Source organism: Rhipicephalus microplus, chromosome 5 (genome assembly GCF_043290135.1).
Source record: "Rhipicephalus microplus isolate Deutch F79 chromosome 5, USDA_Rmic, whole genome shotgun sequence".
In the NCBI taxonomy this organism is placed as follows: Eukaryota; Metazoa; Arthropoda; class Arachnida; order Ixodida; family Ixodidae; genus Rhipicephalus; species Rhipicephalus microplus.
Genome location: NC_134704.1, coordinates 77,585,251 through 77,609,652, shown reverse-complemented (window position 1 = coordinate 77,609,652; position 24,402 = coordinate 77,585,251). Strand labels below are relative to the sequence as shown.

The 24,402-nt window shown below is 48.5% G+C and overlaps 1 protein-coding gene across 1 annotated transcript; it reads right to left on the bottom strand.

The window, feature by feature from the left end:
• Window positions 1-7: 7 nt before the first annotated feature.
• LOC142817302 (metabotropic glutamate receptor 1-like) lies at window positions 8-24,186 on the bottom strand. Its single transcript, XM_075894349.1, has 10 exons — window positions 24,047-24,186; window positions 22,786-23,014; window positions 20,312-20,786; window positions 18,782-19,028; window positions 11,488-11,723; window positions 9,135-9,381; window positions 7,801-7,975; window positions 6,091-6,217; window positions 4,640-5,121; window positions 8-482 (listed from the first exon to the last, which is right to left on the bottom strand). Exons 2-10 carry the CDS (start codon window positions 23,002-23,004, stop codon window positions 15-17), a joined length of 2,676 nt encoding a protein of 891 aa, XP_075750464.1. The 5' UTR covers window positions 23,005-23,014; window positions 24,047-24,186; the 3' UTR covers window positions 8-14.
• Between the last annotated feature and the right edge of the window lie 216 nt (window positions 24,187-24,402).

Genomic DNA, 24,402 nt, shown 5'->3' with positions numbered 1-24,402 from the left:
ACAGGGGTCAGGGGTCACTTTGTTTTATTTTGAGCCAAGCTTTCGAGCGATCCGCTGGAGCTCTGGGGTCCCTCGTGTCCGAGATCCTCGACTACAGAGACCTGGCTAGTAAGAGCTGGTCGAGTGCCAAACACGAAGCAGCAGGCGTGTTTCACGGGCTCGGAAAGCATGGCGTATATCTTGGTGAGGAAGAGAAGCCCCAGCAGCACTTGAGAAGATGCGCTTATGGCGAGACAGAGGGACAGCTTTCGGTTGTTCTCGCTCCCGACGTAGACGGCCACGTAAGCAATCCAAATCACAACGGTAGCGTACATCGCGAACCCGATCATCTTGGCCTCGTTGAAGGTGGTTTGAAGCTTCCTGGCCCTGAAGGCGAACGCTGTGCACAGGACAATGAGTAGGTAGTTGTACACCCACGGCAGATGACTTGCGAGGTCACTCACGTTGCATATCAGGAAGGAGCGATTAGGTGCCGGGTAGACCTGCGGCGTTGAAGTGTGGGCGACAAGTGCAATGACCGCAATGTAAGAATGCGCGAAAAAGCACTTTTAAATTCACAAGTTTGTATGTAGCGACGTTAAAACGGCTCATTTTTAAAAGATGGAACTTTTGTGTCGTTAGATTACCATGCACATCTTAAGAGATCAAGAAACATGATTAGGAAGTAACTGTAGCTGTATTAATTTATCGTACAATTGATAGATACGTCTACAGCATGTTCACCACTGTTCATGAATATTGGTTGTTCGATTGATCCACTGATTGAGAGATCAATCAATAATCATGATAAGTAGATAAAGTAAATAAATAAATAAAGCCCCAGGAGCATTGAAATATAATGATCACACTGTGGGATTACTTAAAGCTTTGTTAACATTTTTAAGTAGTGCACTAGAGTGCACATTTAGTTATTTTTCTCGTTGTCTTTACTACGATAGTATTTACGTGTTAAAACGAAGACTTGTGGTCGTAGCCGTGTCACATGTCCTTACTTCATAACGGCTGGCTCTGAATCTCCACCTCGTACTCCTCTTTTTAGCCTCTCACTATGCCCCCAAGCCCATGCCTCACTTATTTATTTTCGACATCCTCCGAGAGACGGCGTGAATGTGATACAAGGCACTTCGTTTCTTCTAACGTGCACAACCTATGTACTAGGCTTCAGAACTGAGTCAGGTTCAATGCGCATGAAACATGGTATATCCATTGCAGTTCGTCCAGAATGTAGTGATTTCACTCGCACAGTGTTTACTGGCACCATTGTAGTGACTCCGACATGAATCTCCGTTGTAGCCTGGTCCGAGAAGCAGCGTGGCGATCTACTCGTGCTTAAGGCACTCGGCTGCTGACCCGCAGGTCGCGGGATCGAATCCCGGCCGGCGACCGCATGTTTGATGGAAGTCCGCGTGCTTAGATTCAGGTGCGCATTAAAGAACGTCACGTGGTCAAAATTTCCGGAGCCCTCCACTATGGCGTCTTTCATTATCACATAGTGGTCTTGGGACGTTAAGCCTCAGCGATTATTCTTACTAGCGTGCCGATTTGGTTAAGAAATGGTGCACGCATCGCCATCTCCGCTGTTTTTATGCCAGCACGACACTGCTGGTGTGCTCCGCATTCAGGTTCACCCGTAGACCCTGCCACAGCGTACTGGTGTTGCGTTCTGCACGGAGTGCCTTGGAATCTGCAGTGACTTTTGTTCCTGTGGCATGAACTGTTTGGCACCCCGAAATTGGGGGACAAGTGCCGCTTTGGACGCTTCGTGTGATCGGTTGATCACATCAGCAGCAAGTTCCTGGGCCTGGCTCTTCCTCTGCTCCCTGAGAGTATGCTTGTTGACGTGCTTGCACAGTTATTTCGCGAAATGGCGCATTTGCTTCGTCAGAGTCCACAGGGTGCCGCACTTCACTTCCGCAGATGAAAAGAGCACTCTCACCTGCTTTCTTAGGTGCCCATTCACTTGCTTGGTGACGCCGTTGTTCAGTTTTTCGAAGCTGAGACAAAGTCCTGACGTCCAGCCTGTGTATCGAACGACAAGGACAGCCCCGCCACGGTGGTCTAGTGGCTAAGGTACTCGGCTGCTGACCCGCAGGTCGCGGGATCGAATCCCGGCTGTGGCGGCTGCATTTCCGATGGAGGCGGTAATGTTGTAGGCCCGTGTACTCAGATTTGGGTGCACGTTAAAGAGCCCCAGGTGGTCAAAATTTCCGGAGCCCTCCACTACGGCGTCTCTCATAATCATATAGTGGTTTTGGGACGTTAAACCCCACAAATCAATGGCAAGGACACCACCAGAAACATGGTAGGGCTGAACGTCCCAGCAACCACCGGAGTGAACTGGTCATTGTTGATCATTGGTAAGCTATCGGCAGGTTCTTCGGCACTCAACAGTTGGCCAATGGGTTCAACCTCTTCAACCTTATCGTATATGCCACAGCTTTTACGATTTATTCGACTTGCTGCTGCCCTTTCAAGAGTGGCAATCTCTTGATCTTCTTCCCTGGGATGTTCCTTCCACTTTAGAATACTTCCATAATACTCAAATAGTTGTTCATCGCTGTAGAATTAACAACGTAACATCGCTGTTCTAGGGAATCTTCCAAGCACGGCATTGTCGCTTGGTCACTACCTAAAGAGACCTCACTCACTGGATCTTGCTTTGGTAGTTTCACCATCACAACCGATTTGGTGTTATTGTCTTCTACTTCGATCGAAATGTTTCCATCTTTTTCTGGACTCGCAGGTGATCCGTTTTCGTGCTTGAATAATTAGTCTTCGCAGCTTGTGACATTTTTTTCATGGTTTCGGATATGCTGTCACAGTCATTGACTACCCCGCCTTGGTGTTATAGTGGTTAAGGTTGTTCCAGCGACCTGCTGACCCGCAGGTCGCGGGTTCAAATGCCGGCTGTGGCAGCTGCATTTTTACTGGAGGAGAAAATGCTGTAGGCACGTGTGCTCAAATTTGGGTGCACGTTAAGGAGCCCCAGGTGGTCGAAATTCCCAGAGCCCTCCACTACAGCGTCTCTCATAATATTATAGTGGTTTTGGGACGTTTAAACCCACATATCAATCAATCAATCAATCAATCAATCAATCAATCAATCAATCAATCAATCAATCAATCAATCAATCAATCAATCAATCAATCAATCAATCAATCAATCAATCAATCAATCAATCAATCAATCAACAGTCATTGACTATTTTCCACAAACCAGCTCGGTTGTAGTTTTTACTGTCTTTTCTGGTGTAAGAAAACGGAAAATAGCTTGTGTCGCATATATAATCAGACTGCTTGCGTTCTGACAGGAAATACTGCCCCACAGCGATTGCATACACGATTTTCTCATGGTAGCGCGGAGAACCTTTGAGGTCCTGGACAACTGATTCTGCTTCAGTTATGCCGGGGATCTGATTGCCCAACTGGCGAAGCGCAGCTTCTCCTGTCATCGAAACAACAAATTACCTGTTGACCTCGCGTACCTTGGTGTCGGAGTGCTGCAGTGGTCTCGTCAGGAGGGTAATATTTCGTAGGTGCTGGCCCTGACAGTCCCACGCACCATTCGGAGAAGCTTGGCTGACGACATGGGAGTCCCAGAACGACCACTCCCGGGATTCGGCACCAAATGTTAAGAACGAGGACCTACGGTCGTAGCTCTGCAATACGTCCTTACTTCATAAGGGCTGGCTTCGGATCCTAAGTTTCTTCTCCTCCTCCTTTTGTCTCTCGCTCGCAAATGGCACACATCTTTATTGCCATTATTACGGACCCGGCACGAACATGTTTGCTGTCGGCGTCAGCGTTACGTTCCGTAAAAAGCTCGTATGTTTCTTTTTTGTGCAAGAGAGCGCTGCCGACGATCACTGCATGCTCAAGCAGAGACAAAATGCACCGGCCATCTTCCGTCACACTAAATGCACATGAAGACACGAGTTATGTTGGGGGCTGTGGGCCTCCGTTAGGATATGCGTACATAGCTTGACCCGGGCGTGCTCATCTTAGTCGCACCCGTATATATTTGAAGAGTTCAGTAGACGGCTCACTGCTTTGTACGTGTCATGCTCTCATCGCAAAGTTTGCGTTGAAGCCATAGGCAACACCTCGTTCGCTGCATCGGCCCCTGTTCTTATAGGAGTGAGGTTTTAGCCTTCGCATAACATTCCAAGTTATTGCTATCACATTCATTGCATCTTCGTTGTGCTGAAATATACTTTTTCCTTTGAATAGACAATTTTTGTAATTAAGTACACAAATAAAGGAACAATGGTAATACACCATTGCACATAAGTATTTGTCATGTTTGCTTTCATAGCTTCCTCAGGGATGCGCATTTGTATTTGCATTAGGAAGCACTTTTAAACGAAATGCCACCGCAGACATAACCTGCGCACAGTCGGCTACATCTAAGAGGAACACTTCGAAAGAATTCAAGATGGTTAACCTTAAACGTCTTTTCTAGCTTATGAGAGAAATGGCAGTTATATGACGTCGAAATATGGCATGGTTAAGCGTAATTGTAATTATCAGGATCATGCATTAAAATGAGCTTTATTGAGGTCCTGAATACATAAGGTGCTCACTTTATGTATGACTGTCCAGGTCAGAAACACGCTAATGCGCATAAAGACACCCTTACCTGCACCGTTCCCGGTTTATCAAAGACGAGCATAGCGGCCGTTATAAAGAACTGCACGGCGACCAGGCCTCCCGCGATCAGCAACAACGACCGAGTGCTCACGACCCGGGCTGCATTTATGGCGGCAGGGAAGCCTGGGCTCTTGGTCGCCGACAGGACGCGGCACAGCAAGTACGCCTTGGCGAAGATGGCGGCGTACACCGTGGCCACTCCCAGCACGGGACAGAGCCGCTCGAGCAGGCAGGACGCCACCGAAGGCTTGGAGAGGACGGCGAAGGTGCCAGCCTCGCTGAACAGGACACCCGCCAGCAAGACGAACGACAGCTCTCGAGACGTCATCTTGACGATGGGTGATCGGGCGTACCGGATGAAGACGGCCGTGGTGCAGACGGTGTTCGTGATGGACAGGGTGGAGATGACGATGGTCAATATGGAACCGGCTTCGGTCCACTGCGCGTACTTCTGGGGAATCCGCTCACAACCTGCGAAGACAGTGCAATACGAAACACGAACCCTTCGGCGTGCAACTCTAGGGGGTCCGCGCGATGTTCTTCGGAAGGCTTTTGCAGGCTGTGTGACGTCATACCTAGTCAAATGGCCATGAAATTTAGATGCCATTTGTAAAATTTCCTTTTCAGATTCCATTTATGGAGTTTTTGTGGAATCGTGCTACGTTTAACATTCACTCAGAGGCAACGTTTTTTGAGTATCTAAAAACGTTGCTCATAGAGCAGTATGAGTATAGCGTATGCGTATTGACGGAGGCCATTAAAAAAAACAAAAATGAAAGTGTTAAATGCGATTTTGTGTAGCTATTTCAAGTTGCAATGAGCCTCATAATTGACGAGGCAAAGCCAATCTTCGGGAACTTCCCACAAGGTTGTGTAACTGAGAGTTACTTTGCTCCACTATGTGTCCAATTCCCTCAAGAAATGCCTGTCCGTAGCCCGTTTATGTGATGAATTCTATGGACTGAAAATTGCGGCTTCAGAAACATGTTTTAAGCTTATCTAACAGAACCATTTCTTGAGTCGAAGCTGGGAAAATAGTTCCTATAGAATAAACATATATTACGTACGAAGTATTATAGCCACAAAGTGGTTACGTAAAATGACATGAGCAAGGCGTGACTATATGCGAGTGCATTTACACTGATTGCACAGCAGTCACCAAGACAGGGGGCCAGCACCAAGATGCAGTGTTTCACACACACTAGGACAGTCTCCCATTGGGGGATGCGGCTCAAATTTTGTTAGCTGCCATATGAAATTAACATGCACACCAGGTTACAGGGGACGCTGCTTTTTCGACGAGCTTCAGTGGTTAAGAAAGGCCTGCCAAGTTGGCAAGACAGTTTTATCTTTGAGAATGTGTTAATTATAGTACTTTCATATAAGGACTAAATGGCTGCATGTATGTAACACTGTATGCGTAATTAAGGGTCAACTCACCGTCCATGTTCTCATTCGGCCACGTTCCTTGCTTGCATTGAGAACAAAGGTAATCGCCCTGCACGTACTGGTTGTCGGCACACTGGACACACTTCCAGCAACACGGCTTTGTGATCGACTGGTGTACCTGTGCAAAAGGCATTACCAGCATGTTAGATTGTGGCGCGTTATACACTCTTTCGTATTCGTGATCAATTTCCAGTCAATGTGAGAGGCATTGGCTCAATATAACAGAGGGCTTAGAGATGAATTTAGCGCAGAGGACCCCTGGCGTTCGGAAATCAAAGAGCAGAATCAGCCGGTGCTGCTGGGTCCACATCGTGCACTGTATGCTCTGAGATAGAAAAGAAGATTCTGGGACCTTGGTCGACGGCTTCCCATACGCGCAAAGCCCCGAAAGCCCTCTTGTACTTTTTAAGGACCAGAAGACTTCACGAGCCCTTGAGAAAGAATAGTGTGAGACCGTGTTGTGTAGTCTCGAGCTGACTATTAATTTATCTCTCTCTTACTCCTCTTCTTTTCTATCTCTTTTCCTTCTATTATTCTCCCTTTGCCCCACCCCAAGTGTAGGGTAGCCAACCGAGCCAAGCTTGCTCAACCTCGCTGCCTTTACTCTCTTTTTCTTTTTCTCTCTGTCTCTCTCTGTAATAGACAGTGTAGTGTACTTCATGTGCTCCAGCAGCAACCAATGCCCAGAAAGCCACACGATTCTGAAGCATGACGAAAAGAGGGTTTTCTACAAGTGCGTTGAAGGACATGCGCATAGCGCACAAGGATGTGCTGTTAATTTTTTGTTTGCCTTTGCACTTTTGTAGAACACGATTGAGGAACCGAAAGTGATTGCGAGCCAGGTCTACACCACTTCCACCACCAACGTAAAAATACATATAGAGAAACGGTTATTCAGCTAGTGTGGAATAAGTTAACGGAACTCCTCTATGCATTTGTTCTTCCGTGACATTTAGAACGACAAATTTATTCTACGTTATATCGTTGTGTACCTCAATGACAAGGCATAGTGACAGTAACGGAGAAGCAAGCATTGCATTGAAGCTCGTACTTGTTTCTAGTCGAAATTCCCTGCATTCAACTATACATTATACGGTTCTAGAGTACCGGCTACATTGCGATATGTTGCGTCGATTTAACATTGTATCGGATAGCTTGTACAAAGCAGTACCCTCAATCCTCGCCTGCAACCATATGCGGACAGGATTGATCCATTCAGATGACGTGATATTGGGCATATAGTTGAAGTTGGTTAAGATAAAAGCATTAATCATCATCATCGTCATAATCAACATCATCAATAACAACCTGAGTACGCCCACCGCAGGCCAAAGGCCTCTCCCATGTTCCGCCAATCAACCTGGTCCTGTGCTTTTGCTGCCGCGTTATACCCGCGAAGTTCCTAATCACATCTGCCCACCCAGAAATTACTAATTTGCTGTCTCCCCCTCACGAATTCGTTTGTTCTTGGAGTCCAATCAGTTACCAGTAACGACCAACGCTTATACTGCCTCTGTGCTGAATCATTAAACGCGACAGAGGAATCAAAACACGAAAATTATTCGGGCAACCGCCAGGAAGAAAAGAAGGGAGGAAGAAAGAAATAGAGAGAATGGGGTGGTTAGCCGGATATCAGTTCGGCTGGCTACCCTGGGATGAGAGTGTGCGCGTGATTGCGCGTGGAACTGGGAATTCATATACCTTGACGTGTCCAATGAGGCACGGCTTTCCGCATTCGGATGTGGGCACCTCGGTGTTGCCCTGCGAGCTCCATAGGGGTGTCTTGAACACCTCGAGTTGATCGTTGGACCAGGTCCCCACAGTCTCGATATCGTAATCACCGTCATCGGCTTTGATAAAGTTAACCACGTCGTACCTTTAGAAAAAGGAAAATAATTAGAGGTAGCTACGTGCTAGTGGTGCGAAGACTGAGGAAACAGCAGAACTGGTGACCTTCCCCACATACTTGCTATATCATTATACTGAAAAATGAGGCTTCTGTGCAGTATACCTGCGGTGCTCTCTTTACTTTGCCAAAAGGCATCTTCAGACGTGTAAAAACATTAATTACGGCAGTAATCACAGAAGTTTAGACAATTCACTTTTCAACCACATGAAATAGCCAACCGAGTCCAATGCCCCGCCATGGTGGTCTAGTGGATAAAATACTCGGCTGCTGACCCAAAGGTCGCGGGATCGAATTCCGGCTGTGACGGCTGCATTTCCGATGGAGGCGGAAATGCTGTAGGCCCATGTGCTCAGATTTGGGTGCACGTTAAAGAACCCCAGGTGGTCGAAATTGCCGGAGCTTTCCACTGCGGCGTCTCTCATAATCATATGGTGATTTTGGGACGTTAAACTGCACAAATCAATAAATCAATCTACAAATTGTCGACAGCTGCTTTGAAATTTCGGAAATGCGGCCACTGGTTAACACCGCGGAATCGAGAGTTCTGGCCAATTTAGCGGGCGAAACCGAAACCGACGCCCCAAACAGTGAATCTACCATTCACTTGGACAACGCCCTCAATGGCGACACTGTTTCCCTCGCCGTTATCAACACCGTAGCTGTGGCATTGCATGTACGCGTCTGCTTCAGCTACGGGAGGTGCGGCGTTCGATCCCCAGTGCCGGCCGGCCACCCACCGGTAGCTAAACAGGGTACAGGCGGGCTTCGAGGGGCTGTGACGCGTCGCCTTAGTGGTGAAGCTTACTCTGCCTGGATACAACAAACACGCTGCGTGGGGACCCCGGTCGCCGTTATCAACCGTCAATCTATAGAAACTTCTCTTCGTGGACGCTTATCGACGATCGCACTTTCTTCTCCTCCCAATGTGAGGGAAATAGTTTCATTGCTCAATCATCAGTACGAACTGTTTGGACTTTTGTTGGAACATTTCTAACAAGGGGACCTTACTACCATAGATCCATATCGACTGGCACAGTTGACAATTTTTTTTGCACGGTGATGTCCTTTGACCAAATGTTCAAAACCAATGCTGTCATTATCTAGACGTACCGCAATGGATACTTACCACGGAATCGTGCTACGCTTCTTATTGAGCTCAGGTTTGCTTTGCTGGTACACTGGGGTCGCTTCCAAGAGGTAATCGAAGAACTTGTCGCCACCGACGTGGACGCGCCGATAGCAATTCTTGTCGACGCTCGTTTGGCAGTAGTCATCCAGCATATTGTGCAGAGCACGGGCGATCAAGTAGATGGCGCTTTTGACGCCGTCAATTTGCGGGTCTTGCTCGTAGCCTTCACTCAGTGACTCATCACCTGCGAAAGACAATTTCTGAAGCTACCCCGTCTACAATTGTTAAATGTTAGATTTTCACGCGACATCGTTAAAGAGCTCGTTTCGCATAAATCTCGGCATCGGCATCGTTGGTTGTGAGCGAAAAATCATCACCTTGTGCATGACCGAAAAGTCAAGCTGCAGAAAATTTCCTCGTCCGTGTGAAAATCGAACCAGGGCCGTTCGCGTGGCAAGGACGTGTTCTACCATACAGCCACGCGTCTGCTTGAGAATACAGTGAAAATAACTTCCTCTGCTTGGAAATGCAGTGAAAGTAACTTTCATGCTTTACAAACACACGTATCCTGTATACGTGCTTCACAATACAACATCTGATATCGCAGTAATAATGCGTGGTACAAGCTTACATTGCCATCTTTTTCTTTATTCAGATACCTACAGCATCCAACTGGGCATTATTGTAGGGGGAAACAAACAGGAAATGATACAGGAAGTATATACAACATGAAAAGTAACAAACATCATGTAAGAATAAAGATAACATCAGCACTCTAAACATAAATAACATTATAAAAAAGACTAAACATCACGCTACTAAGAGGTTGATACAGGTCGTACAACACGAAAAAGCAACAAAACATAATATTAAAGTAAACATTTAAACATAAATTAAGTTTATAGATACATAACGTCATAAGAAAGACAGAGTAGAAAACACAACTTGACAGAAGCTGTAAATGGTGAGATAAAGCCTAAAATATTCCACATATGTCTTGTAAAACCTAGTTAAACAAACATTCTGCGAGGGATTCATCAAAAGAAGTCGGAAATGACAGTGCAATTTCATTCGGGAGACAACTCCAGTCATGGGCTGTCCTCGGAAAAAAAAAGGCCGTCAGAACAGGTGATTATGACTACCTCGTGGTTCAAAGCTGGCCACCCACCACAAGTGGCGCAGATGTTACGGCTTGTATACCCTTGTAGAGGGTGCTTAGCAAGTTCGGAAACATTTCGGAAACATTTCACGCTCATAATTACTCGCGAGCGTGCCACCTATTACACAGAACGCACTATAAGGACCTATCGCTATCGCGTTCAACTTTTAAAAGTGAAGGCTATAAATCCCCACACTTTATTAGTTTTATTTATCGAGCTGACATCGCACTGTCTTGTTTTCGTTACTCCATTCATAACCAGGAAGAATACACATACATTATGCCGCATGGCGGCTACGTCAGTGCAAGCACGCGGTGTGTGTTTTGTGAAATAAATGGCTTCCGGTAACTTCACGATATAGGTACAAGTGATATAAGTATGAGTGGGGGGTAACGTGTTTGGAAATGCAACTTTTAATGCTTCCCCTGAATATAGCATTAGTTACTTCTCTTTTGCTTTCAAAGTGGAAAGCCGAGTGCGAGGCATCAGTGCTCGCACGAAATCATATATTTATTAAGACGAAAGCCTTCAACCATAGAGTTTCTCAAAATTAACTAGAGGGCACTCTGGCGCTGCGATCGTTCAACGACCATGGGAATGATAGGTAATACACACATTTGCCTAGTCTTCGTACTTGCGGGTGGCGAATTGTACTTGCGGCTTCGTTTATTGCTGTGTTTCGATTTTGTTTTGAAAGAAAGATTCATACCTTTTGAACTTCGTGACTCAATTTGGAAAGGTAATTCGAAAAAAAAATAGGGTGGTGAAACGCGATCGCTGAACATTTACTGATTTTTGTTTCGTGAGAATACAGCTTCAACCCACACGAACACACACGGAGCCAAAAGCAGGCCAGAAGTACGAAGCTTAGAGACAAATGTGTTTACTACCCATCATTCCCATGCTCGCTGAAGCGCTGTGCATTGCAGCTCCCCTAGACACTAGCGCCAGAGTTCCCTCTAGTCTATATTGGGAAACCCTATGCTTTCAACGTCTCATCAAAAGTGAAACGTGACCGTCGCCATGAACACGTGTGATGAAAAAATAACAACAACCATGTGATGACGTCACCGCATGACATAATCATGATGTCAGAGGTTGTCGAAATGTGCGACGTCATTGTATTATATGACGTCATTGTGACGACCAACGTTTACTTCATTGTTCGCTAAAAGATCGTTCTTCCTCACCTGTGCACTTCCGCTCATACTGGTCGGCAGTTTCACCTTCGCTGTCAAGTGAACACTGGAAGTGCGACTCCCAGAACTCCCGAAACCACGGGTTCCTGACGTTGTTCCTGTGATTCAGGCTCGTGTAGTAGGCCTCGAACTCTTCGTCGGGCTCGACGTGATTGCGGAAAGACAGAACACCGGCGGCTTGCTCTTCGAGGCCGGCAAGTAGTTCCTTGTCCGCCATCCATGATTCGCTGAAAATAGCCGTGTGGCGCATCTTAGACGTATATGCGTCGCAGTCGCACGTTGCATCTTACATCAGGAGGTTCGAAGCTAACGCGCTGCGTGCCGATGGGTTGTTGAAAGGAAACGAGCAATCATTTTTGTTCAGTTGCCCGATTCGTTGAAAAGTGAATTACGTCGCTATCTGGGTCACCGTAAGTGTTCCAAGCTTTTTATTTTAATGAGCTTAGCTGAGCTCGAAGTAGCACCGTGTCATGAGACGGAAGACTTGAACAATGAACAATCAGTCACTAGGAATGGCGGTCTCGGATGACGCCATATTGCCCCGCCGCGGTGGTCTTGTGGATAAGGTACTCGGCTGCGGGATTGAATCCCGGCTGCGGTGGCTGCATTTGCGATGGAGATGGAAATGTTGTAGGCCCGTGTGTTCATATTTGGGTGCACGTTAAAGAACCTCAGGTGGTCGAAATTTCCGGATCCCTCCACTACGGCGTCTCTCACAATCGTATATAGTGGTTTTGGGACGTTAAACCCCACATATCATCATCACCGGATGACGCTATTGGCATATTCTGTATGTGGAGTGGTAGTTTTGCATTTATTCGTTTGTACAAAGCATGTACAATTGAATACTACAGCCTGACCGCAGAAGCATTTTGCCAACGCCACATTAAATGCGTGGCTGAGCGCCAAGAAAAGTCAAATGTTGCTGCTTCACTATTTGAGGCTACTAGTCAGTGTGAAAGTGACCGCGCACCAATACATTGTCGCACGAGTGAGCATGGTATATCAATTCTCGAGCCATAGTTGTTCAGATTTATTGACATTTGTACTGTAACACAACAATTAGAATATGACTTCATAACTAAAGTCACAGATTAACATAAAATCAAACCACTCTCTCTGCGTGCTGCACCAAAACAACATCCGTTTTATCGAAGAACAAATTCGTCTCGACTTGGCGCAGCTAAACGACGTCATTATAGGAGATTGACTTTTGTAGAAATTAGGTGCTGAATATTGAGTTTCTCTTTGGGACGTTAAACCCCACATATCAACCAACATTCAGTTTCTCAAGTCGAATGTGAATGTCGAGGGCAACACACGCATGCACACACTGAAACAAGCTCCTGCCACCGGCCGACACTTCTCGTCACTTTTTCAATTCTTTGAGCGTTCTGCGTGCTTACAGTATACTACTAACGCGTTTAACGACTTTTTAACCTATAATTATAGTACACCAAAATAAACGACCCGAATCGATCGTCCTTGCACATGACCATTCAAAATGCTGTGATTTATTATGTTCGCTACACCAATGAACTCATAGCGTTAACTGCAAGTTAGCTTTGTCGTGGCTCGTTATAATAATGCGCCATTTTTTTACCTTGGCCGTGCTAAGTGTTCTTCAATATTCTTTTCTTCTACCATGAGTATGCTGTGCCACATAACGCAGTTATGTAGTTTTGTACGAGTGATACCCGACTGACCATGTGTACGCTATTCCCTTTCTTCGTTCAAATGTTTTCGCACACATTGAACGATTGCTCACGCGCGTTTATTCCTTCTCAGGTTAACCGATCTTCGTAAATTCTGAATATGCACCCACTTAAGTGCTACTCAAAGTAGGAGACATTGAGAGAGCGAATAATAATAATAATAATAATAATAATAATAATAATAATAATAATAATAATAATAATAATAATAATAATAATAATAATAATAATAATAATAATGTCCAGAAGCCGCCGAACACTGAAGTGGGTCGAACTCTTATGTGCTTTCTAGTGGGTCTGCCCAAAGAGAACGCCGCTCGCGCGGAGACCCCGTGTTTTGGCCGTTACTGTCGCCATTGTGTAGACTCGCTGTGTGCCGGCTAATAAACGCCATAACAAATTGGTGGAGAGTGCTACGATCCCCTTTGATGCCCTTGGAACTACGCTCACGTACGCTGCAATCTACCATGTCCCACGACGCCTCTCAGCAAACGCCTCCTCCCATGCCACCCCCATGTCCCGGTGTCCCCAGGATCCGCGATCCACCCATCTTCACGGGCGCCGATGGCACTGACGTGGAGGACAGGCTCGCCATTTACGAGCGCGTGAGCGTCCCCAACAAATGGGACGAGGACGGCAAGTTGACAAACTTGGTGTTCTACCTTGCGGGCGTTGCAAGTTTGTGGTACACCAACCACGCGTCCGAGTTTGCAACCTGGTCCGGTTTCAAGACTGCTATCACCAACGTTTTTGGCCGCCCTGCCATTCGCAAGCTGCAAGCCGAGCAGCGCTTACGCGAACGCGCTCAGCAGGCCGGTGAGTCATTCACCAGTTACATTGAAGATGTCCTGGACTTGTGCAAGAAGTCGAACGACAGCATGTCCGAATCAGACAAGATCCGGAACGTCATGAAGGGCATTGACGATGATGCCTTCACGATGCTGCTTGCCAAAAACCCAGGCACAGTAGCTGAGGTCATCACGCTGTGCCAGAGCTACGAGGAGCTCCGCCGGCAGCGTTCGATGACCCGTTGCTCCACATCACGAGATGCAGGGCTTGCAGGCTTGGAAGCGAGCTGTGATCAGGTGGCACTGCTGGCAGATCTAAAGTCCTTCATACGTGAGGAAATCGCGCGGCAGTTCTCTCTCCTGCCCTTTGCCCACCCACCGGCTGCTCAACAATCGGCCCCTACCATTCTTCCACCCATCCGCCGAGCGATTGAGCAGGAAATAGCGGAGGTCATGCCTGCGTACCACCCACAACAACTTCTGGCCCCTGCACCCCCAAGTTACGCCCAAGTGGTCGCAAGGCCGCCTCCAGTCGTTCAAGTGCCTGCACCAGTGACTTACGCCGAAGCTGCCGCACGACCTCCGTCCTTTGCAGCGGGTATGCCGGCTGCATATGTTGGCGCAACCCCTCAGCCTCATTTTCAGCCCACCATGCAGCCTTTCCAGACACCGTTCCGGGCGAGACCCACCCCGGCAAACCGATGGCGCACACCCGACAACCGGCCCATCTGCTTTGCTTGCGGTTACGCCGGTCACGTAGCCCGTTATTGCTCTCGACTACAGCCGGCTCCCACTTCTCCTGTTGCTGGCCACCTTAGCCGTTCGTATAACGAGGAACTGCCGTCTGTGCCACTGTCGTCTCGCCCAGGTCCGTCTGCTCGAAGGTCGCCGTCTCCACGACGTCGGTCTCTGTGTCCCCCATGCGGCCAAGTTCTTCTGCTCATGAGCGGGAAAACTAGTCGTCGCAGTCCCAGAGGCAAGGACTGCGACGCTATCGCATTGTGAAAGCCCTCAGAGCCGCCCATCTAATGTCATTGACGTGCTTGTGGACGGTGTTCATGCATCTGCTCTTATTGACACTGGAGCTGCGGTATCAGTTATGAGCGAAAACCTTTGCCGCTTGCTTCGAAAAGTGATGACGCCGATTTCTGGACTGTCCCTTCGTACCGCTAGCTCACATCGTATTAATCCTACAGCAGGCTGCACAGCTCGCGTTGTCGTTCAGGACGTTCTGTATGTCGCCCAATTCATCATCATTCCTGCATGCTCTCATGACGTCATCTTGGGATGGGATTTTCTCTCCCGCAACGACGCCGTCATTCATTGTGCCGCCGCCGAAATTGAACTCTCGCCCTTCTCGCATTTGACGCCAGAAGACGGTCCCTCGACACTGAACAAGGTTCTTGTGAAAGACGATACTATAGTGCCTCCAAGCTCGATGATGGGCGTATCGGTCTACTGCACCGGTCTCTCCGACACAATTGCACTTGTTTCGCCATCCTACCGTGCTTCCAGGAGGAAAGGGTTGCTAGTACCTTTCGCGACCGTGCAAATCACCCAAGGCAACGCCGCTATTTTTGTGACCAACCCATCCCCGTACACTGTTACCTTGGTTCAAGGGGAATGTCTCGGCAGAGTGGAAGCAGTCGACGACGCACAAGTCCTGGACGTACCCGAAGACTCGCGTTGTCCCGATTCACGTACCATCAGTGCTGTTTCTACTTCTGACCCATCATCTCCTGATGTATTTGGCCCATTCATTGATGACAACCTTACGTCAGTGCAGCGTTCCCAGCTTCTAGACCTGTTGCAACAATACCGTTCTTCTTTCGATGTCGGGCGAAGTTCTCTCGGTCGCGCGTCCACTGTTACGCATCGTATTGACACTGGTGCCCATCCACCATTACGGCAACGTCCATACCGCGTGTCGCCTGCTGAACGCCGGCAAATTAACGAGCAGGTTGACGATAAGCTCCGACGCGACGTCATTCGGCCCTCGGACAGTCCATGGGCGTCTCCTGTTGTTCTTGTTGCTAAGAAAGATGGTTCTGTGCGGTTCTGTGTGGACTACAGACGGCTCAATAAGATCACTCGCAAGGATGTCTACCCACTGCCGCGCATCGACGACGCAATTGACAGCCTTCACGGAGCCCAATTTTTTTCTTCTCTCGATCTGCGCTTGGGGTACTGGCAAGTACCCCTGGCTGATGACGCTCGACTGAAGACTGCCTTCATCACACCCGACGGCTTGTACGAATTCAACGTCATGCCGTTTGGTCTGTGTAATGCGCCTGCGACATTTGAGCGCATGATGGACACCGTACTGCGCAACTTGAAATGGCACACGTGCTTGTGTTACCTCGATGACGTTGTTGTCTTCGCTCCAGATTTCTCCACCCATCTCCAACGTCTAAAAGAAGTTTTCGCACGTGTGAGCAATGCCGGCTTGCAACTAAATCTGAAGAAGTGCCGCTTTGCAGCACGCCAACTCACCATCCTAGGGTACGTCGTGTCCAAGGATGGCATTCTTCCTGACCCAGCCAAGCTTCGGGCCGTGGCCGAATTCCCAAAACCTGCGTCCGTCAAAGAACTGCGTAGTTTCGTGGGCCTGTGCTCATACTTCCGACGCTTTATACGAAACTTCGCCACGATTATATCACCGCTGACGAAGCTCCTCGGAAGTAACGGGCCCCTCAATTCGTGGTCGTCAGAGTGCGACAACGCGTTCTTGAAGCTCCGCCACTTGTTGACGTCTCCTCCCATTCTCCGCCACTATGACCCTACGGCCCCAACAGAAGTGCACACGGACGCCAGTGGTGTAGGCCTCGGCGCTGTCCTGGCGCAGCGCAAACCCGGGTTCCCTGATTATGTTGTGGCATATGCAAGCCGTACGCTCACGAGAGCCGAGACAAACTACACCGTCACGGAAAAAGAGTGCCTGGCAATCGTCTGGGCTCTTACAAAGTTTCGACCTTATTTGTATGGTCGCCCATTCGATGTCGTCACTGACCATCATGCACTATGCTGGCTGTCATCATTGAAGGATCGCTCAGGCCGCCTCGCCCGTTGGGCTCTTCGCTTACAAGACTACGACATCCGCGTCCTCTACCGCAACGGACGCCAGCATGCTGACGCCGACGCCCTCTCGCGCTCCCCTCTGCCTGAAGCTAACGTGCTCTGCTCAGTATCCTCGGTTGTTGTTTCTGCCATTGATGTTGACATCATCGCTACCGAACAGCGAAAGGATAATTGGATCGCCCAACTGATCGACTTGCTCTCTGATCCGTCCGCAACGCCATCCACGCGTGCCTTGCGTCGTCGAGCTCACCATTTCGCCATTCGTGACGGCCTCCTACACCGACGCAATTACGACGCCGATGGCCGGCAGTGGCTACTCGTGATACCCCGCAGTCTGCGGTCGGAGATATGTGAATCCTTCCATTCTGATCCACAGTGCGCGCACTCTGGGGTATTCAAAACCTACCATCGCATTAGACAACGCTACTTCTGGCGCGGGATGTACCGCTACGTCCAGCAGTTCGTTCGCTCCTGTCTCGCTTGCCAACGCCGCAAACCGTCCGCACACATGTCACCAGCCGGTCTGCAACCGCTACCTTGCCCTGGCCGTCCGTTTGGGCGCATAGGTATCGATTTGTACGGACCACTTCCTCTGACGTCCACTGGCAACCGCTGGGCCATCGTCGCCGTAGATCATTTAACGCGATACGCCGAAACCGCCGCTCTCCCTGCGGCTACTGCGCGTGATGTTGCGTCCTTCCTACTACATCAATTTATATTGCGCCACGGTCCACCCCAGGAGCTTCTCAGCGATCGAGGCCGTGTCTTCTTGTCAGAAGTCGTCGATGCCATTCTCACTGAGTGCCATTCTGTCCATCGCAAAACTACTGCTTACCACCCGCAGACGAATGGTCTGACCGAACGCTTTAACCGCACCCTCGGCGACATGCTGTCGATGTACGTCGCCGCCAACCACACGAATTGGGATACCATACTGCCCTTCGTCACTTACGCCTACAACACCGCCCCTCAGAGCACGACTGGTTTTTCACCTTTCTTTTTGCTGTACGGAAGGCACCCGTCACACACCATCGACACGATACTCCCGTACACGCCGGATCCATCTGAGTGTACACCTATTTCCGAGACCGCCAGGCTTGCTGAAGAGTGTCGCGAGCTTGCCAAGACTTTTACGACGCATGAGCAAGAGCGGCAGAAGAGTATTCGTGATGGCTCCGCCACTTCTGAGCCCACCTTCCTTCCTGGTTCCCTTGTATGGCTCTCAATCCCGACCTCTGTAGCTGGCCTTTCTTCCAAACTACTCCCGAAATATGAAGGTCCCTACCGTGTGATCGAGCGCACATCTCCGGTCAACTATCTTATCGAGCCAATTGAACAATCTTCGGACATGCGCCGCCGCGGGCGCGACATAGTCAACGTGGAGCGTCTGAAGGCTTACTATGACCCGCTCGTAGTGACAAGCTGTTAGGTCGCCAGGCGGCTCCCTCTTCGACCCCGGGGTAATTGTACAGAAGCCGCCGAACACTGAAGTGGGTCGAACTCTTATGTGCTTTCTAGTGGGTCTGCCCAAAGAGAACGCCGCTCGCGCGGAGACCCCGTGTTTTGGCCGTTACTGTCGCCATTGTGTAGACTCGCTGTGTGCCGGCTAATAAACGCCATAACAATAATAATATAATAATAATAATAATAATAATAATAATAATAATAATAATAATAAACACAGAGCAAGCGCACCACACTCACCTCACGACGAGAGTGAAACGTCCTGTGATGTTCGCGTTGCGAATGGCGGTGAGCAGCCGGACGATGGTGACGGAGGCGCAGAAACACACGATCACCCGGCTGTTCTCGTCGCTCTGCAGGTTGGCAATCGCCTCGTAGTACTCTGCCTTGGTCGCCTGGGGGCTCAGCGCCAAGAATCGGGCGATGCATACGCCCCTGTCCTTAGACACCGTCATGAACTCTGTCAAGGTGGCTTCGTTTGCGGCGTCTACGTACGTAGGTGAAATATGTGCGAGTTAAAGGACCTTGACCCAATTTTTGTATTACTCGAGTAGGAATCTAAATGTGGCTCTACAAGATAACATAAAACGATAATTAAGAATGACACGCGCTGGTTTGGTCCTCAGCAGAATCTGAGCAGTTACTTATGTTGTATGATAGGCACTCGAAATCGACACGAATGGGCTGACACAGTCATGACGTTCTTGCGCTGTGACAGGCCCCCTACACCATCACACCAAACCCGAGTATGTAACACGTCAACAGTCGCATACGAGGTTTACCGGCTTATGGTTAGCGCTTAAAAACTCCAGAGGTAGTTAAGCACCAGTCACATGCGTGGTCTGTAACGCTTACTTAAAGAGTAGTCGCGACATCTCCTTCCTGAATGTCCGGCGTGCACACGGAATCACCACATTACTCACTATGTCGTGAGGCCAGCCTAAACGTTGGAATGCTCCAATAAAAAAAAAGTTCTTCATATTTCTCAATTTCCTCAAACTTAAGCACACAATGTTCAATGACACCTTAGGTCTTGCAAGTAGGACACAATGATGTCGTGGTATGTTTGATCTTGTAGAGACATACTGCTGTATGCGCTAACACCGTGCGGTTACGAAGTATAGCAGAGAGGCCTCTGCTGTGGTTAGTCCTTTTGTTACACATTTCTGGTGAGGTTTAAGCTATAATGCATTGAAATGCCTGGCGACAGCTTGCGCTTTCTTGTCCTTGTGGTAATTCGTCTGTGAGCTTCCCTGCAGTGCATCCTTGCCCTAAAGTACGTCATACCAACTAGCCTTAATTGAAACACCTTTAAAATTACCACTTTCTTCCTCGAAAACTTAATGCTTACACATGGTACACCTTCCTGTGCATTTTTTATGAACCCGCCGAAAGGCTCGTTCACGCCTGTGGTTAGAACCCGTCTCACCCCCAGGATAGCTTTAAAACGACTGGTTGACAATCAACGCTTTGGTCTCAAGGTGACTACTTTGATTCAATTGCTCGCTGCTCGATGTTTTGGTCGTGCAACTCCAGTCGCAGACCTCTAAACTATTTAAGATACGCAGCCACATAACGTCAGCTTATTTTACGGAGCGGTGGCGATGCGAACAAAAGGCAATTATGACGGGTACAGGTCGCAACTAAGGTGTGAACATCAGTCACTCTCAGCCACTTGTGGTTGACACTCGAAAATGACCGTGCGACTGGTGCTAGTCGCAGTTGTGAGTGAACCTGGACACTCAGCACCAGCTACGCGGGCATGCCCACCGTTAGTGAAGACTGTGGAGACGTAGGTCCAGTTGAAGTAGGCCACTAGGTCGGCCATGGCTCGGGCCTGCGTTGACTCATTCGAGGGCGCCACGCTGACGTAGTATCCCATCAGCGAGCTGGAGTCGGGCTGTTGGCCGTCGAACGAGTAGCCGATCACAGGAATCTTGAAGAGGCTCATCAAGCTGTGAACGTCGTGCACTCCGCCCTCGAGTAACGGACCCACGACAGCGACCAGGTTTTTCTCTGGAGCAGTGTCTTCGCACCGGGCGGCGCGTATGCTGTCCACGTCGGGTGGTGGCCGGTGGTACGGGTGCGGCTCCTCACGGTATTCGACCGTGGACCACGCTGATCGTTTGATCATCTGCGACACCTGTTCGAGTGCGATGGCCGTGTACTGGCAGCTGTCGCGTATCTGGATTCCCAGCGTCGAGTTGGGCAGCAGGTCAGGGCGTGAGTTGATGTCGTCCACGGTCTGGTCGACACAAAAAGCACGATCACTTGTCTAATCCTTTCATGCATAACAGAGAAAGCAAAGAGGAAAACCGAGTAATAAAGCGAGATGGAGGAACATAACTTCAAGAGAGAGAAAGAGGGGGAAAGTTGAGTAAAGGGCAGGCAGGTTGACCAGTAGAAAATTAACTCGTTTGCTACCCTGCACTGAGGATGGAGTAAAAGCGAACACGAAAAAAAAAAACTGCACATGCACCATGCACTCAAGCATGGTAGTGTCATAGCCATTCAGCGAGGCCAATTTACCGCAGGAACTTCAGCAGCGCCTTCGTCGCCCTTTTTTTTTGAAGCTCGAACGTTGCAGCGCTACAAAATTAACTGCACGGAAAGCGGTTGACCCTAGAGGTGGGCTAACTTTGTTGAGAGCACTTGTCTTTGGGAGCTGAAGACAATCACAAAGCACGTGTGCGATGGTTTCCTCACTACCACAGTTACTCCAGGTAAAGCCCTTATAACCTAAGGCACCACGGGCTATTGCAACTTGCCGAACCTAATCAAAAACCGCCAATTTGTTTCCTGAGTCCAGTTCGGAGATTCGCACCTCCGTCAACCAATTTACGAGTCAGGTCTTAATTAAAGGCGAGGCAGCGTCTGCTAGACGCTGTGTGCACAATGCACGTTATGAGTTCGAGTGTCTCAGTGGAGTCGCACAACAGACGTTTGTCGCTGTGTTTTTCGGGCAATATCGTCTGAAGTCTATATAAGTTGGTGTGGGTGCTGGTATTCGGCGCCGATTCCTCGCCTGTGATACGTGGGGCGACTACTCAGTATGGAATGCCACGGATGTAACACATTTTTTTTCCATAGTAATAGAGTGCACAGTTATAGCTGTTTACCGGTTTTGTTGTTGTAATCTCTAAAATGTTATGATGTTCATGTTACTCTGGTCTTACACACCGATCACACCGACATCATCCCTATTCGTGTTACGTGAATTTCGAGAAGTGATTATCAGAGCCAAATTTGAGGGTATATGTTTGCGTGTTCGTGTAAATGAAAAATGGGTCGCCAGTCAGCACTTGTCCGCGTCACTTGTTTTTGTCTCGTTGGCGCTTCCCCCTCCGCTTCTGTAACTGCAGCGGTGGTCACTAAAGTTCTACAATGTGTTCTGTTGTGCAACCAGGCCCGTAGTAGGGAATATTTTTCGGGGAGGGGGAGGAAAGCGTGGGCACCCCTGGCTACGGGTCTATGTATAGCTGATATCTTTGTCATGTTTATTAATTGTTAAAGGGACAGACGTCACAGGGTGACATTGTGATGTCCGCAGGTTCTCATGCAGGAAGTTTGCAGACTTCACATGCAATGTAGTGTGCTTTGATACGCGTGTTGTTCAATGTTCAGAGTGTTTCATACTTGAAGGAAAGATTTTTCCCCTAGGGGAAAACTTTTTAGAGGATGTTTCGCCTATAGGTGTGAAACTATTTTAACGCCCCAGCAGGTTCCTTTCCACACTCACTACTACCACCACCACTACCACTACCACCACCATCATCATATAATCACCATAACGCCTGTTTTCTTCTATTTGAACAGGCTTGCTGACGAAAGTTTGATGTTTTATATAACCTCGGCAACTCCTTTTTTATAAGTCCTGCAGTGCAAAAAAGAAAACTACCAAAGAACAAAATAGCATAAAGAAATAGCATAAAGCAAACCGAAACCAGTAAATGAAACAACATTACACTACGCAATTTGTTTGGAGGCGTTCACTTTGAAATAGAACGTTCACACGCACAAATATCTCTCCACGTCATTTTAATTGCCCCCTTCATGTTCCTCAGTGCAGAGTATTACCTGTTACGCTTTGCCTTTCCATGTCTTTCCATCTTTTCTGAAAATAACACTCACCTCTGTCTCACCCAATTGCAAATTTTGGCGTGTTCGCATATTTAATGCCCTCTCGTTTGCTATCTCTGATAATTTCGGTGTGTTCGCATGCTGATTGCGAAGGATATAAGCACCTGCAGTGCAGCCTCGAATCGCTGGATGCCCGGTAGTTCCCAAACTCCACCGCAACTGCCGGATGCATTCTCGTTCGTGTAGGGAGGACGGTGAATCGGGAACAGGGCTCCGATGAGGAAGTCCTCCTTTTGGGTGGATTTGTAGTAGTAGCGCACGGAGCGACACCGCTCCACCGTTATCAGCGTGACGAAAAAAAGCGGCGACCACCTACCCATCATGTCGTATCACCTGTTGAATGGAATAGAAACGCTTTAGTGCGCTTACGGCCATACGCGTAAGCACGGGGGGTGGGGGTGGGGCAAGGGAAGGGAAGAGGGGGCGCAAAGCCAGCCGCCTCACACATTGACAATATAAAGAGAAGGAGGTGTGAGGGGATAGGAGGGCGCAGAGTCAGCCCATAGATTGGCATGACATAAAGGGGGGTGCTGCGAAGAACCTTTGTCTCCAGGTGGTCGAAATTTCTGGAGACCTCCACTACGGCGTCTCTCATAATCATATGGTCGTTTTGGGACGTTAAACTCCACATATCCGTTAAATCAAATCAATCAGCGAAGAACATTTGCCCCCCTCCCCTCTGCCTGAAGAGAAACCCTGTACACGCTTATGCTTATGACGAGCGATTTCGAGGTCAAGGTGTTGACAAGACACTGCTTCTGTGGACGGTTGCGTGCCGTCTACCTCGACAACCTGTATAGCGTTTAATAGTGTGTAATATAGCACAAGCCGTTAACATGAAAGCAAACTACACCGGCTGGTCGCGGCACACAGGAAACAACGCTGAAAAGGCGTTTTTGTTGTAATTGCAGACAAAAGAAAAGAAACAAACGGCGTCCACGTGTAGAAGCATGCTACCAGGTTTAGTTGAGGCCGTCCTTCATGCGGCACAAGAAAGACGTCACACATGTAAGCATATGCTTAACCATGTTGTTCCGGAAGCCTTAACAAAGATCTGAGGCTGCAAAATGTATGTTAAACGAAAGAAAAAAATGTTTGAGCCAATGATAGAGTGGTTTATATGGCAGCTTTATTTTGATATGGCTTGGCTTTCCAATTGAACTTTGAGGCTTGTACAGATGCTGCGCGAAATTCACATTGTCATACCCGCTATACCGACAGTCAACAACCTGACGTATTTACACGACATTTTGTGGAAAAATCATGCGACGAATTGGCCTTCACGGTACGAAGAATATGCATGTTTTTTTTTTCAATTTCACCCGTTGCATCTAAATAAAAGAAAAGTACAGCGCAAGTACTTACATTACAAGCTATAAGAAATGCAACCCTCCTTTTCGGCCAATCAGCTCATTGAAACCACGCCGCCAGCATTCGACACATTCCGTTCATATTGTCGACTGTCTGAGCGGTTGCATGTATCACGCGTGTCTGCGCGTATCACAGTGACCCCCCCCCCCCCCCCCCCCCTCACACACACAGAGACAACAGTCGGGCCGGTGCTTCACGCTCACGACAGAGCGACTATGATGCCTCCATTTCAGATCCGATCAGTTCAGCCGCACCACCTGCTCGTAATGCGCACGCATACAGCGTGAACATGCGGCAGTGCGTCGATGGTGCTAGCGATGGCCGTGAAGCCGCTCCACTTCATCGAACAA